Source organism: Notamacropus eugenii, chromosome X, assembly GCF_028372415.1.
Source record: "Notamacropus eugenii isolate mMacEug1 chromosome X, mMacEug1.pri_v2, whole genome shotgun sequence".
Taxonomy (NCBI): domain Eukaryota; kingdom Metazoa; phylum Chordata; class Mammalia; order Diprotodontia; family Macropodidae; genus Notamacropus; species Notamacropus eugenii.
In genome coordinates, this window is record NC_092879.1 from 98,147,544 (window position 1) to 98,163,142 (window position 15,599).

At 45.1% G+C, this 15,599-nt stretch overlaps 1 protein-coding gene and 1 long non-coding RNA gene across 2 annotated transcripts in view; one reads left to right on the forward strand and one right to left on the reverse strand.

Annotated features, from left to right (window-relative positions):
- Positions 1-5,679: 5,679 nt before the first annotated feature.
- Positions 5,680-15,599, reverse strand: part of LOC140515681 (uncharacterized) — a 28,672-nt gene continuing 18,752 nt past the window's right edge. The window contains exons 2-3 of the long non-coding RNA XR_011971133.1: positions 13,649-13,733; positions 5,680-5,927 (exon numbers count right to left, since the gene is read on the reverse strand). This is a non-coding gene — a long non-coding RNA (uncharacterized lncRNA). The remainder of the gene's footprint in view (positions 5,928-13,648; positions 13,734-15,599) is intronic.
- On the forward strand, positions 6,562-13,374 carry LOC140515680 (speedy protein E4A-like). The gene is made up of 6 exons (XM_072626512.1): positions 6,562-6,843; positions 8,255-8,328; positions 10,830-11,009; positions 11,479-11,537; positions 12,020-12,105; positions 12,967-13,374. The coding sequence occupies exons 2-6, from the start codon at positions 8,304-8,306 to the stop codon at positions 13,190-13,192; spliced, it is 576 nt and encodes a 191-aa protein (XP_072482613.1). The 5' UTR covers positions 6,562-6,843; positions 8,255-8,303; the 3' UTR covers positions 13,193-13,374.

The following is a 15,599-nucleotide window of genomic DNA, read 5'->3' on the forward strand; positions in this document are numbered from 1 at the left end:
GAAATTGATTGATTTGAGTTTTGTCCTAAACTAAATTATCATGTGACCTCGTTTAATTAGGATGTGTTCTTCTATTAGGATAATTGTGATGTTTGGCCCCCCAAAGGTATGTCAGACCTTAATACAAAATACACTTAATATTAAGCATTAGGGCAATATGCTTAGAAATTTCATGAATAAGAATTAAAAGTATAATTAGATCAAAATTACCTAATAATGATGTCTGAATGCAGTCTGTATAGAACATTCAATGGCTAAATTAAGTGATTTTCTATGTAAGATAATTTAAAAAAATACATTCAGCTGAACTGATGTTATTTGTCTGGCAATAAGTTTCATTTCACGTTTAAAAATCCCTAACATCGTTTGTGTTATCGTTAAGCTTCTAATCTTTCTTGCATTGTGATATTTGGGAAATCATTGTAAGATAATTTGCAAAATGATACCTAGGGAGTTATGCAATTGTATTCTTAGCAAATTAGCTTCTCTTTTAATCTGAATGCTGTCAGACTGGCTCGAGTTTGTAGAGAATATGGTCATAGGACAGAGTCAAGATGGCAACAACTGCCAAACTTCCCTCAAACCCTCTCCCACAAAGCAACACAGAAACATTAAATCAAATTCTGAGTGTGGAAGTCAACAAAAATCCACAATGTGTCATTTTTTCCAGCCCAGGTCAATTTAGAAAGACAGAAAGGTCTACAGACACTGGCATGGGACTGGCTGGAGACTATGCTATGTGGGGCACTGCAGAAGCAGCACTGGCTGTGGACCTTTGAGGTAGCAATTGCAACAGTAGTAGAGGCGGCAGCAGGAGTTTCCAAAGCACAGGGAAGTTAAGGGTACTGAATATTTGGTCAGAGACAAATTCCAGGAGACCTCTGTGCTTGCACTGGGTGAAGGATTGGGTGTCATTTGGCAGCTCTATAGCCTGTTACCCAGTTCTGCATCACTTCCAGGATGAAGAGGAATAGCCACAATTAGGAAAGAGCAGGGGTCCTACCTAGGTAAGCACCAGAGTATAGATCAAGAACACAGACCTCTCCTCAGATCATACTACACTGGTGGTATTGAAAACCTACAGGCCTGTACATTGAACTATAGAAGTTCAGACTGGCCATCTCCCTTCCCCCCAAGTGAACAGAACCCAATTCTAACATAATGTCCAAAGTCAAGAGGTATGCTGAGAAAATGAACAGTCAACAAAAAGAGAATCCAACAATCAAAAGTTTCTGTGGTGACAGGGAAGCTCAAGATACAAACACAGAAGAAGAACAACTTGAAAACATCTACATGCAAAGCCTCAAAGAAAAATGCAGATTGGATACAAGCCCAACAAGAATTTCTAGTAGGGCTAAAAAAAGATTTAAAAAGAACAAAAAGAAATTTAAAAATCCAAAGTGGTAGGGGAAAAATTTGGAAAAGAAATAAGAGCAATGCAAGAGAATTAACGGCTTGGCTACAGAGGAACAAAAAATACTGAATAACTCCTTAAAAATCAGAATTGACCAAACTGGTAAAAGTAGTACAAAAAAGTACTGAAGAAAATAACCCCCTAAAATTAGAATTGTTCAAGCAGAAGTTAATGACTCCATGAAACATTAAGAAAAAAAGACAAAAGACTGAAAAAAATAGAAGAAAATATGAAATATCTTGCAGAAAAAGCAACTGATCTGGAAGACAGGTTGAGGAGAGATAATTTAAGAATTATTGGACTACCAGAAAATATGATCACAATGTTTAAAAACTGTTAAGTATTTAATTGGATATATTTGACTTTAAAATAAAAATAATAATAATGACTACAACAGTCCTTGTAATTTCTCCTTATTTGTGAAACTCCTTGAAGATTTGTTCAGTTCTTTGGGAACCTTCTGAAGGGTTAATGGAATATAAATATCTTCCCTGTATATTTATAGGCCTATGTGACTGCATGTGTTCCTTTTTTCTCCTTGGAACAGGGGTCGTGTTCCCAGGTCTATAGGTACACAGGTATTTTCCCTTACCAATGACAGATGTATTACTCCTTCGAACCGTGGCCCGGTTCACAGGTGTAACACATCCTGTGTTGAGTAACAAGAGCCATGTAGGTTTACACGCCTTTTGTCACTAAGCCAATTAGGTGCTGAGTCACGTGGGATTTCATGCCTTTCTTTTATTCTTTTTTTCAAATTCATATAAATTTATTTTCAGTTTTCAACATTCATTTCCACAAAATTTTGAATTTCAAATTTCCTCCCCATCTCCTCCCCACCCCCACTCCAGGACAGCATCTATTCTGATTGCCTTTTCCTTTAATCTGCCCTCCCTTTTATCACCTTCCCCCCATCCCCTTCCCTTCCACTTTCCTGTAGGGTAAGATAGATTTCTATACCCTATTGCTTATATATCTTATTTCCTTGTTGCATGTAAAAACAATCTCTCACATTCATTTTTAAAGCTTTGAGTTCCACATTCTCTACTTTCTCCCCTCCCCACCCACCCTCATTGAGAAGGCAAGCAATTTGATACAAGTTATGCATGTGTGGTCATGGAAAACACCTCCATAATAGTGATGTCGTGAAAGACTACATTTCTCTCTATCCTGTCCCGCCCTCTATTTATTCTATTCTCCCCTTTGACCTGTCCCTCTACCAAAGTGTTTGCTTCTGATGATCCCTTCCCCCAATCTGTCATCCCTTCTATCATTCCTCCCTCTTATCCCCTTCCCTCCTGCTTTCCTGTAGGGTAAGATAAACTTCCATACCCAATTGAGTGTGCATGATATTCCCTCCTGAAGCCAAATCAGATGAAAGGAAGGCTCACTTATTCCTTCTCACCTTCCCCTTTCCCTTCCATTGTAAAAGCTTTTTCTTGCCTCTTATGTGAGATGATTTACTACATTCTACCTCTCCCTTTCTCTTTCTCCTTGTACATTCCTCTCTACCCTGAATTTTCTTTTGTAGATATCATCCCTTCATATTCAGCTCACCCTGTGCCCTCTGTCTCTCTCTTTGTACATACATACATACACACACACACACACACACACACATATGTATATATTCTTTCCAACTATCCTAATACTGAGAAAGGTCTCAAGAGTTACAATCATCTTTCCATGTAGGAATGTAGACAGGTCAGCTTTAATAAGTCCCTTTTGGTATCTCTTTCCTGTTTACCTTTACATGCTTCTCTTGATTCTTGTATTTGAAAGTCAAATTTTCTATTCAGCTCTGATCTTTTCAACAAGAATGCTTGAAAGTCCTCTATTTCATTGAAATTCCATTTTTTCTCCTGAAGTATTATACTCAGTTTTGCTGCATAGATGATTCTTGGTTTTAATCCTAGCTTCTCTGACCCCTGGAATATCATATTGCAAGTGCTCTGATACCTTAGTTTAGAAGTTGCTAAGTCTTGTGTCATCCTGATTGTATTTCCACAATATTTGAATTGCTTCTTTCTGGCTGCTTGTAATATTTTCTCCTTGACCTGGGAACTCTGGAATTTGGCTACAACATTCCTAGGAGTTTTCCTTTTGGGATCTCTTTCAGGAGGTGATTGGTGGATTCTTTCCATTTCTATTTTACCCTCTGGTTTTAAATATCAGGGCAGTTTTCTTCGATACTTTCTTTAAAGATGATGTCTAGGCTCTTTTTTTGATCATGGTTTTCAGGTAGCGTAGTAATTTTTAAATTGTGTCTCCTGGATCTATTTTCCATGTCAATTGTTTTTCAAATGAGATACTTCATATTGTCTTCTATTTTTTCATTCTTTTGGTTTTGTTTTATAATTTCTTGATTTCTCATAAAGTCATTAGCTTTCATTTGATCCATTCTAATTTTTAAAGAATTATTTTCTTTAGTGAGCTTTTGGACCTCTTTTTCCATTTGGCACATTCTGCTTTTTAAAGCATTCTTCTCCCCATTGGCTTTTTGGACCTCTTTTGCCATTTGGGTTAGTCTAATTTTAAAGGTGTTATTTTCTTCAGCATTTTTTGGGTTTCCTTTAGCAAGCTGTTGACTCATTTTCCATGATTTTCTTGTATCACTCTCATATTCCTTCCCAATTTTTCCTCTACTTCTTTGATTTGATTTTCAAACTCCTTTTTGAGCTCTTCCATGGCCCGAGACCAATTCATATTTTTTTTAAAGGCTTTGGATGGAGGAGTTTTTGCTTTGTTGTCTTCTTCTGGTTGTATGTTTTGATCTTCCTTGTCACCAATGACATAAGAAAATACTTCTTCATCTAGAAAGTAAGAGTCTATAGTCTGTTTCTTTTTCTCCCTTTTGCTCATTTTCCTAACCCATTACTTGACTTTTGAGCTTTGTTAAGTGGAGGGCTCCAGAAGTAGCCTCAGCTTTAGCAGTGGCTGCAGCCACCCTGGGGCTTGGGCTGGGGCTAGGGCCAGACCATGCTCCCCTCTCAGTCAGGTGAGAGACCCTTCGCTCTGACCTTTGAAGCTGTGTTTACTGTTTGTGGGTTGAACTGTCAGGAATCCACAGAAGTCATCAGCAGTTCAGTCCCCTAAGGCCTGCTCCCACTCAATCTGTGCCAAACTGTGTTCCGCTGCAAGCCTAGTGCAATAGACCCTTCCCATCAACCTTCCAGATTGTCTTGGGCTGGAAATTTGCTTCAGTCTGTCAATTTGTGGCTTCTGCTGCTCTAGAATTTGTTGAGGGTCATTTTTTTTTACAGGTTTTTTGAGGGGTTTGGGGGGAGGGCTGTAGCAGGTCTCTGCTTCTACTCTGCCATCTTGTCTCTGCCCCCACTTTCATGCCTTTTTGTATTGAGCCAATCAGGTGCCAAATCTTTGCTTAAGGGGGGCTTGCTCATGGGAAGGATGTTTTGCTTGAGACTTTTTTGATTTCCAGGGTTAGGGACTCTGAGTAGCAATCATCAAGGCCCTTCCCGCCAGATGTGAACAAGAATTCAGATGTCAGTGTTCCCTGGTCTGGTGATGTGCAAATATTCCTGTTACTCTTAAACTTTGTTTTTGTATATTCTCGAATGATGTTTTGTCTTGTGCTAGTGTGCAGAATAAATGTTATGGTGCTTTAGTCTAGAGTGAAGAGTGCTTATTATACTGTGAGATTTGATCCTTAGAGTAAACACACGTACGTACATATGTATACACATACATACATATTCATAGTAGCTGCTTATATCACATTGGCGACACACTTTCTATTTGGGCAAGGCTATGAAATCTTATAAGCATGGAAAAGTAGTTACTGAAAGATGATTGTGACATTCTTAAATAGTGTAGTGTTCTAACCAGAAACTAGGACGCTTCACAACCTAAGTTAGGGGGCTGCAAGTTTGTTTTATGAGAAGTGACTTTTTAACCTAATAAATTGTTTGTCTTCTGATTATGAAAATTACGAAATTCCACCTTTCATAGTACGTATTAAAGTTACACTGTTAAGCCAACTCAGTCGTAACAGATCCCAGATGGAAAGATTTTATTTATGTCTTAACAGTTAATATGGAACACCTTCAGATACAGATATTTGTTAGTTTGGAAATTGACGATGGTCAGTGTTCTTCTGGGTTTGTGGTGAATAATCATGTATTCGCTGCATGAATGTGGTTCTTTTCTTAAACCCTGAGGGCTGATTTTTGCTTCAGGATGTCTTTAAATTTGGAAAGAACAGTAAGACAAGACCTTGTACTTTTGTACGGGAGGTAAATCATGTTTATTGTTAACTGCTATTGCAACAACTGGATAATAATAAGAGTAAATAATAATTGTATCTTGCCATGGGCTGTCATTAGTGAACCTTGCTATTTGAAGTAACATTTACTGGAACTGTAATTTGATATTGTTTCCAGTTTTGACTTCAGTTGCTGAATTTTCATCATACCAGCCATTCTCCATTCAAGGGAAATGTTATGAGCTGCTCAAAGATAGTGCCTTCTGAGGCTGCTCCAGGTGAATTTCTGCACTGGAAAGATTGAGAAAATGGCCTTAGGAAGGAAATTGCAAGATCCCCTTGACTCAGTTTCCCCTTTGTTCTATTTCCTTTCTGAATAGCAAATTTTCCTTCCTGGTTAATCCTTGCAAGCATGCCTCACTTTTCCTGTGCAAGAGTTCTTGCAAGCATGCCTCACTTTTCTCATGCAAGCATTCTTGCAAACATGCCTCCCATTCCCTGGGCAAGCATCCTTGCATGCATGCCTTACTTTGATGGGGAAGACTGTAGGCCCCCTCCCCTTGCCATGCTTCCACTCTGGGTCAAAAGAAGGAAAGGCCCTAGAGCCTTTGGAATTTAATGGTATTCCCAGCAAGCCCCTGGGCACACTCCTGTGCACCCAAGCCCACCTTGCTTTGGGCGGGAGGACAGGCCTGAGAGGGGGAGGGGAAGGGAAGTTTTTCTTCTACAAGCTAACAAACTGTCGGTTAAAATGGTTCATTTGAGCACCACAGCCATGCTCACTGCCCCCTCCTTCACGTCTTTCCCTTGACTCTCCTCTGTGTGGGAGGCAGCTCCAGACTCTGGTCCATCTTCGACCTGCCTGACCTGGACCACCTGGCCCTCTCAGAGCGGGGAAAGTAGAGACTCCGCCCCCTGGCACTCTGCGCAGTGGCACTGCTGAGCCTGTGGTGCTTAGACCAAGAGGTAGATCCGGCCTGAGGAGGCTCCGCCACCCTCTCTGAGGGAGTTTGCTGTGGCCGGTGCGCCTCCGACCAGTGCGCCCCTGTCCAGTGCGCCTCTGGCCGGTCCGCCCCTGCCCGGCGCGCCTCTGCCCGGCCTGGTTGGCAGTCCTTCCCCGGCCTAGTTCAGGGGCATCTTTTTTAGGCCTGCAGGACGCTTTTGGGCCTCCGAGGAAGCCGCAGGACCTGGAAACACCGAGATCCAGGTAAATTCCCCGGGAGGGAGGCGCCCATGGGGTCCCGGTACCCCGGGGTGCCTGGCGCGTGTCCGGTGCTGCGAAGACTCTGCCTCCTGGTTCCTTCCGACCGTCCAGGGTTGGTGAAGCCCCCTTGCCCATCGCCCTCCGTGGAAGGTGATCCTAGCAGCTAGAATTTCTATAGCATTTCACGGTTTGCGGGGCGCTTTGCAAATATCTCATTTTATTTTTTGCAACCCTCCCGGGAGCCCCGTCCTAGTGTTACCCCCATTTTGTAGACGGGGTAACCAGGTGGAGAGACTTGCCGGAGGCATGGGAGTACGTGAGACTGAATTGGAAGTCTGGTCTGGTGCCCTACCCACTGCACCACCCGGCTTCTCCTTAGCCACCCAGGCAAATCTTAGCCCTTGTTGCCGATGCGAATCAGGCTCTCAGGGGGAGGTGATGGGTGGGAGACTGGGTGGCGCCATGGTGCTCAGAGCACTGGTTCTGCAAAAAGAAAGCCCTAAGTTCGAATCTGGCCTCTACCCCTTACGTACTTAACCTCCATTTGCTACAAAATGGGGATAATCGCAGCGCCATCCCCATAATGGGTCTAATTAATAATAATATGGAGAAAAAATGCTTAGCACAGTGCCTTCCACATAGTTGACGTCATATAAATGCTTATTCCTTTTCTTTCTAATGGCTTCCTAGTACGCGAGCTGGCATTTGAGGCCATTTTAGAGAGCCCTAACAGTTCCATTATCTGGAGCCCACACGCCATGATGTGGAGTGTTTTCCTTAAGCCATGTGAATAGCCTCTCCCTCTCCCCTCCATACTTGTTTTCCCCCTTCCACTCCTCCCCTCCTCCCCTTCCATTCCAACCCCCCTTCCCTTCCCCCTCCCCTGCCTCTTCTCCCCCTCCCCTCCCCCTCCTCCCTTTCTCCCCTCCCCTTCCATTCCTCCCTCCCCCTCCCCTTCCCCTCATGTCCCCTCCCCTTCCCCTCATGTCCCCTCCCCTTCCCCTCATGTCCCCTCCCCCTTCTACTCCTCCCTTCCTTCCCCCTCCCCTCCCACTCCTCCCCCCTCCCCTTTCCCTTCCCTCTCCCCTTTTCTCTTCCTCCTTTCCTCCTTGCCCTGTGCTGCTGTGCCGCCCCCCAATTTCCTCAACCCTTCTGGTTCCCTGTGGGCCAGTGGCAGAATGTGTGCTTTCAGGGATTTTCAGTAGTACTGGGCAACTGCTGATCTTTCTCCCAGCTCTGTATATACCCCCTTTTCTTTTTACCATTCCTATAATAATGTCATATAACATAACATAGTACAGATATAGAGGGCAGGTGGTCATTAGAGTCTAATGGTCACCTAGTTGTTGTGGTCACTGATCTCAACAGTCTCAGGAGAGTTGACAAATGACCCTCATTTCATTTCTTCACCCAGGGGGACTTGGTCAGCTCTCCCGACCAGACACTTCACCAGGATCAGAGACATGAAAGCTGATCCAAGAAATTCAGGTGAGGGTAAAGGGGTGAGAGGAGTGAAGGGGACCCCTGGGAAAGCCCCTAAATGGGGACAGATTTGAAAGAGTGAAAATTGAGCCCCTGGTGGTGGGTGATGGGTGGAGGGGGAGAGAAGAAGTAAGGGGTGAAGGAATTCAAGGGAGGAAGAGACTGGTTTGGGGAGATGACTATATCCCATCCATGACTGGTCCCTCCAAGACCTCCTTTTGGTGATCACCTGAGAGCACTGGGCCCCCACACTACTCTCCCAGGAATGGTCCAAACCCTTGAGCTGAGGTTAAATGAGACATAGTTGTGATTCAATGTGTGGGCTTTAGAGGGATGGACCTTTGCAGGAACATCTTGGGGAAATGGTGTTGGAGGACATGGAAGAGTTCATTTGGGGACAGTGGAGAGGGACTGAAAGACATCTGATGGCATTAGAGATGGCATTGGAGTTCTGGACAGACCTAACATCAGTCTGAAGAGTTTTGATTTCCTCTCTGACCTGCCAGTGATCAGAACATATGAAAGGCAGTGAGGGTAAACTGAGGCTCAGGGAACTTATTCCAATGAAAGCCCCTGGGCCTTTGCTCACTCTCCCAATTCTGTCCTCGATATTATCATCAACATTGTCATTGTTTGCCAGTCGTCCTCATCCTCCAATAGCCATCAACTTGTGGTACAGTATTGGATTTGTTATCAACTGGTTTTCATGATCTGCCATCTTGGATAACTCCCACACTGCCTGGAGTGCCTCTGTTCCCACTTACCCTGTTATTCTTGACACTGGGTCTCACCTACAAGAGACTAGAGGATAATCCTTTTCCCATGTATCTTGCAAGCATGTCCTCCTCCCCAGCTCTGTGTTGGTTCTTGTTCATTCTTGTTTTGGGGTTTTTAAAAGAGGCTTTGCTTCTCTATCTCACTCAGGCTGGAAGTGTTGCAGCTACTTGCGGGTTGATCTGAATACTGAGTAGAATTAACCTGCTCAGTGTTTCCAGCCAGTGCTGGCAGCCTGGTGGCCCTCTCCTCCCAGGGCTTGGTGATATCTGTGCCAGACTTAGCGCAGATGCCTGGTCTGCTTTAGTTCTATGATGGCTAAGACCATCATAGGTCATATCCTGGACCCCAGTGATCCTCTCCAGCAGCACAGCCGCTGCACCCAGCTTCATATCCCTGTAGATTGTGAAGTTTGGGTCCTTTGTCCTCCTCAGCTTAAGCTCAAGTCATTATGCTCTCTCCACTGGTCTCTGACTGGACAATTGGGCTGGAGAAACAGGCGGTATTCAGTCTCAGCATTCTCATTCAGTAAGAGCATAGCCGGTGAAGAGGACTCTGGCTCTGGACTTGGGTTCAGATCCTGCTTCTGATGATTTCTATTTAGGTACCCTTGGGCAAGTCACTTTCCCTATGCAGGCCTCAGTTTCCTTAGCTGTAACATCACAGCTTTGGACTAGGTGGCCTTTGAAGGTTTTTCCCACTCAGGATTCCAGAGAAGTTGTCTGTGATCTTAGTGAACGCAGCTGTCGGAAGGAGGATAAATGGACCCCAATCTGTTTAGGAAAAAGTGGCTCTTGGAGAGAGTTGAGATACAGTCACCCAAGGAGCCTGGCCAAAATCAAAATGAAAAAATGACAACGATGAAGAATTCAGATGAATTTGAATGAACTAATTCTGAGACAGGAAACAAGAACCAGGAGCACAGTATTTGCCATGGTGACAATAAAGTGTCAGTTTAAAAAATTCCATGGCGGCAGAGCTCAGCTTAATGAGAATGGCTTAGGGGCCCCCTGGATAAAGAGAGGTAGGGGTGCTATGGGTATGGAGCATTATGTTTGCTGTCAAAGATAGCCTCCTTTTTACAAGGAGGAAAGGGGGAAAATGTTTGTGCTCTAAAATCCAAAAAGCATTAAGAAACCTTGAAACAATAATGGCAAATGCTGTCCTTAATTCCATTTCTTTTATGGCCTTTATGGTGACTTTAAAATGAAGTCCTGATTGCCATTAATCTTTAGGATGAGATTAAGAAAACAATTTTTTTTACCTTGGTTCTGGCAAAAATGTAGCAGAATGTTTGACTCTGAATGAATTCTCCCTTGATTAGTCCAGAGCCTCTTAATCTGGGGTCCATAGATAGACTTTAGGGGGTCCATGAGGAAAAAGAAAGGAATATTTTGTTTTCCCTAACTTCTGGTTGATACTAAGCTTTTCCTGCAGCTGTGTACTCTGAAGCAGAAACCATTACTGTGGCTTCCCATGACTGCCAGGGGGTTCACATGACAGGAAAAGGGTTGAGAATCCCTTCTTTCACCTGTATTCCTTTTATTGGGCAGGACATCTCCACCCAACAGAGTAGACAAAAGCCCCCTTGACTCCTCCCCCTGCTGTAGGAGTAGGGCAGGCCAGGGTAGCCTGGAGCTTGGCTTCTGCAGTGCCTATTTGTTCAATAGAGGAGGCAGAGATCTGTCTTTGGAGTCTTACTCTGTGGTTTCTGATACCATTTCTTCCTCTAGCCAGCAAATATGTTGCCCAAGAGAACAGGCAAGGGCCTGACTCCGAAGGAAGACCGGGAAAGAAAAGAAAGAGATATGAATGGATGGTGACCGAAGTGAGAGACACTTGGATTAAGATGAAGAGGAGAAGAGTGGATACCTTCAGGTCCCCAAACTTTGCAGTCTTCCAGCAACTTCTGAGTGAGTGGGGAGCATTTTTGCTCCAGGGCTTGCCAAATGGAGCCCCGTTGATTGAGGAACTAACTCAAAGTTCCACGGAAGTGGAAAAGAGTGCCTAGAGCTGGAGAGTGATGGAGCCAGCTGTGGAGGTGAAAGGGCTCATGATGTCTGAGGCTCCCCCAGCTGCTGAGTCTTCTTGGTGACTCACTGGCTCCCCCTCGAGGATGGCCTCTTCTCTATTGGTGGAATTGCCTTGGAGTGCCCACATGACCTTGGGGACCCCTTGGGCTGCTTTTTTCGTATTCTTCAAGGAGGATCAAGGGTATGATTCCATGGTCCTTGATTTCCCTGCAAAAGCTGCTTGTCCCCACTGTGAGGTGGGGGTGGGGGTGAAGTTGGGGGGAAGGAGGGTCTGGAGTTCAGCCTGACAGGAAACAGAGCTCTCTCAGTACCAGCGAAATGAGGCCAACTTGTCCTTCTCTTCCCGCAGATGATCCGATCATTGAACAATTCCTCAGGAGTGATGTGAATGACTACTCCAGTCATCAGGTAGGTGCAGTCCCCAGGGTTGAAGCAGTGTGGGGAAAATGGAAAGCAGGGAGGAGAGTCTGTGGCTTCTGTGTAACTTGGAGCCCCCCTTCAGACCTGCCACTTCCTAAGGAGAGTGAGAGATATCTCAAAGCAAGCTGCAGAAGGCTGGGCCCTGTGAGGAGGACCCTGAGAGTGTTGACATGGGGCTCAAATTTGGCCCCAGATGGGCAGATCCTTGGGCTGTGTCTGCAGAGTTGGGGGTGCCCAATCCTTCGCCTACAGACAAGAAGTCCTCCTTCATGGGACTCCATTTGTCCCTTGCGGGGGCAACTTAGTCCTTCCATCGCTGCTGTCCCCAAAGCTCCTGTGCTTCCACACCTAGTCCCCCCCAGTAGAGCTCCCTGATCATTCTGGTACCTGGAATTGTCATTCTATGTGACATCTTTCTAAGAAAGGGAGTCTGCCTCTGTGCTCCTGACTTTTCCCTCTGCTTTGGGTAGGGTCTCTTCACTGTGATGGTAAAATATCTTAGCCACCTGGAGTTCCGTCAAGAGGATGATGTCACGGTCCATTATTTCCTGAAACTGTGAGTACTTCGGATGCACTTTGGGCGGCAAGGTTTTTGGTTTTGTTCTGTTGAGATCCCAGGGCCCCAAGACAGGTGTGGGGTGTCTGTTGTCTGCAGTGCTCCCAGAACTTAGCCATCTGGAAAGATGTAGCCCAGCCCTGTGTCTGGCCTTTGGTTCTGCCTTGGTTTGTCCAGACTACATCCTGCCCTTTCTTATTTCACGGTGGACCTATGATTTCATGGGAGCAGGGCACTCCTAGTTTGGGGATTCTTTCTATCTATGCAAATTGGCAACCTTCCCCCCTCTTCCCCCCACACCCCTGCCACCACCCCAGCCCCTCACTTACACATAGCCATAAAGGGTCTCCTGTGGCTCTGAGAGGTTGTGATTTGATCGTGGGCCCTTGGCCAGGGTGTGTCAAAGGCTGGAATCGACCCCAGATCTTTCTGACTCTCAGACCAGCACCCTTCTCACTAGGCCACACTGCCTGGTCCTTTAAAGAGACCAGAAGAGTACTGCTCTCTTCACAACCAAGACTAGAAAGGTCTCAGCTTTTCACAGCCAGTCGTAGTTAGTCTGTACATTGGGGAGGGAGAGAGATCCGGGGATGCCTTCTGCTCTCTGTGTCTCTTTGCCACCCTACCCTGGGTTTGAGAGCCTGCTCATCCACCTTCCTTGAAGAGAGAAGCAGCCTGTTGTATTCTGGGCTGATAGGCATTCTCTCCTGTTACGAAGGGCCCAGAGGTTCTCAACTTTGAGCTGGGCACTTGGTACCATGACCAAGGGTGAGCATGGTGGAGGGAGGGAGGGAAGGAAGATTCGCGGCTTGGGCCTGAACTTTCTCTGTTCAGTGTATGTTTCTTCTTTTACTTGGACAGGTGTGCTGCCTGTGAGATAGATACAATGGACCTGTCCTGTGGTTGGCTTATCTTTCCTGCCATTTTTGGAAGTAATTGGTACCAGGATAGCTTAAGGCAATTCTGGTCATCACAGATGGAATTTCTTAATTCTGTTGATTGGAAGGCGTGGCTAAGCCAGGAAATCTCTGAAGAGGTCAGTGGTGATGAGAAAAGGGAGACACCTCTTCCGCCAGAGCACAAGTAAAGAGATGACGCTGGGCTTCCATATTCTGCCCTGCTGTCTAGGAGTTCGTTGTCTAGCAAGTCTGTTCATACAAGATTAAGAAAGTGATTTTCATCGTTCCATGTTGCTGTGTAAAGGCTAGGGCAAGTTGCCAGCCCATAAAAATGTACAAGCATTCCTTCAATAAACAGTTATTAAGCCAATTAGCCATCAGCTCATTGCAGCCTAGAGATAAGGTTGTGGAAAGTCTTCCTTCATTTCAGGGAGGGGGGGTTGGAGCATGTCTGTCATTAACCCTGAGGGGATGTCCATGTCAACATACATTGCCTGAAGAGAATAACTTTCGGGGGGCCATTTCTTCATATTAATAATAGTGACAGAAGCCTAAGCAGTATCATGTGCAGATTTAATAAATAGTGGGTCTGTTTGCCACCAATTGGCAGGCTTTCCTTTGCCGTAAATTGATATATTTCTGACCTGATCTTGGACGTTGCATTCCATCGTTCCATATTTCCAAAGGGAGATTATAGCTGAGGGGCAGATAAGCTGGGATCCAGGAGATCTAGGAATGAAGAGGTTTCCACTCCTTTAATACTCCCATCTACAGACAGAATGTTGCACTAGAATAGTGTCTATATACCACACTTCAAATATTGGCAGGCAAGGATCATGATTGTTTTAGGGGCTAGCAGCAGTGCCACTTTCCCCAGTTACTCTGAAGGGGAGGTGATAGTTACCTTCCCCCCAGATACTTGTAATAAAACAGACAGTCCAAAGAGTAAATAGAAACCATGAAGTTACACAGATTAGAGAAAAGCTACAAGAGAATAACTTTTCAACTGGCTAGGAGAGAAATGTCTCCGCTCCACAAAGGGACAATTGATCTCGCCAGAGAGATGCACTCATCACTCTCCAGGGTTGCTCTGGAAGTCAAAGATCGTGTTGGGTGCTGGCTTACATATGCCTACACTTCAAGGAGATCTTCCACCAGCCCCTGAAATGTTTGCCTTGTCTCTCTTGCCCTGGCTTTCTCTCTGTTGAACTCTGACCTCTGAGGTCTCTTCCATCAGCCTCTCCCCAGAATGTCTGAGGTAGCATTTTTGCCCTCCACAGTCCACACCCAAATCCCATGCCGAGGCTGGAGTGGGTTCACGCAATGTGCCCACCTCTGAGCTGCGCCATCCTCTTGCTGCCTGTCCTGCCTCCTCTCCAGCTTCTCTGTCCTCTTTCTTTGCTCTTGGCATCCTTCTAGCTTTGGCTTTTGCCTCCTTTGAACAGTCTAGCTTCCTCTGGCCTTCCTTTCCTCCCATCTTTCATCTTTTCAATCCCCTTTCTTTAATGTCTCTGTCTCCCAGATGCAGATGCCTGTGCCAGCTGTTCTTTTTTTCTGTCTCTACAAGTTTGCTGACTCTTCGGTCACATTTCTGATAAGACTTCCTTTTGTTTAAATCTTATTACACTTTATCATGAAATTCATTCTTTTCAGAAATCATTTCCTAATAAAATGGTTTAAAATAACTAAGTTCGGTCAAATAATTTTTTTGTTAAACTACCCTCTCATGGTATTAAACTTTTTATGCATTCAGCACATGTGAGAATGTGAGATGAGCTAAAAAGGGTGTGACGGGTTGAATTGGAGGGAAAAAGACAGGATGGTAGAGAAGTATCTGAGATGAGAGGTTTTTTATACAGGGAAACATGGAGTGATAAAATGGATTTACCCGAGTTCATGTTCTGTCTGAATGTGGCACCTGGTCCTTGGTTTTTCTTCTTCTGAAATCAAGTTCCAGGCCCATGGCCCTACCCTCCCAATTTGGAATTGGGAGTGATCCTTCTTTGCAAGAAGTCCTATGTGACAATTAGCCATGTCGGCACACACGAAATTTACCAAGGCCTCAAGGGTGAGAAATCCAGGGAGACCACAAAGCTCTGGGATTATCACCTGCCTTCCCAAAGGGATTGGTTACGGTGGACAATGTCGGGGAGCAAAAATTAGCCACTTGTCTCACTAGCCTCCTCACTGCTCCCCCAAGTTGACTGTGCTGAGACTTGCTGCCCTGTTTGGCCTCCCCCTCCTCAGCCTGTGAGGAGTAGCCAGCACCCCAAGGCTCCTGATGGCCTCCCCAAACACCCTCACTCCAATGCTCCTGGCAGTCATCTATCTTGCTTCTCGTGGCCACCTTGTGTGACTTGTTTGTCTTTTGTGTCCTTGCTCTTTCTTCCTACGGTACTTTGTGAGCCCTCAGGAAGGAGGGATCAGGTCTTGTCTTTGTTTTAAGTACCATGAGCTCTGTAAAAAAGCATTTACTGAAGATATTTTAATGAATACAAGCACCTTCCTGTCTCTCCATGTGAGGCCCTCCCTTGGTATTATCAAAGGGGATTCTTTTCCCATGATTCTGTCACTCATTGCCTACTCTGAACTCAG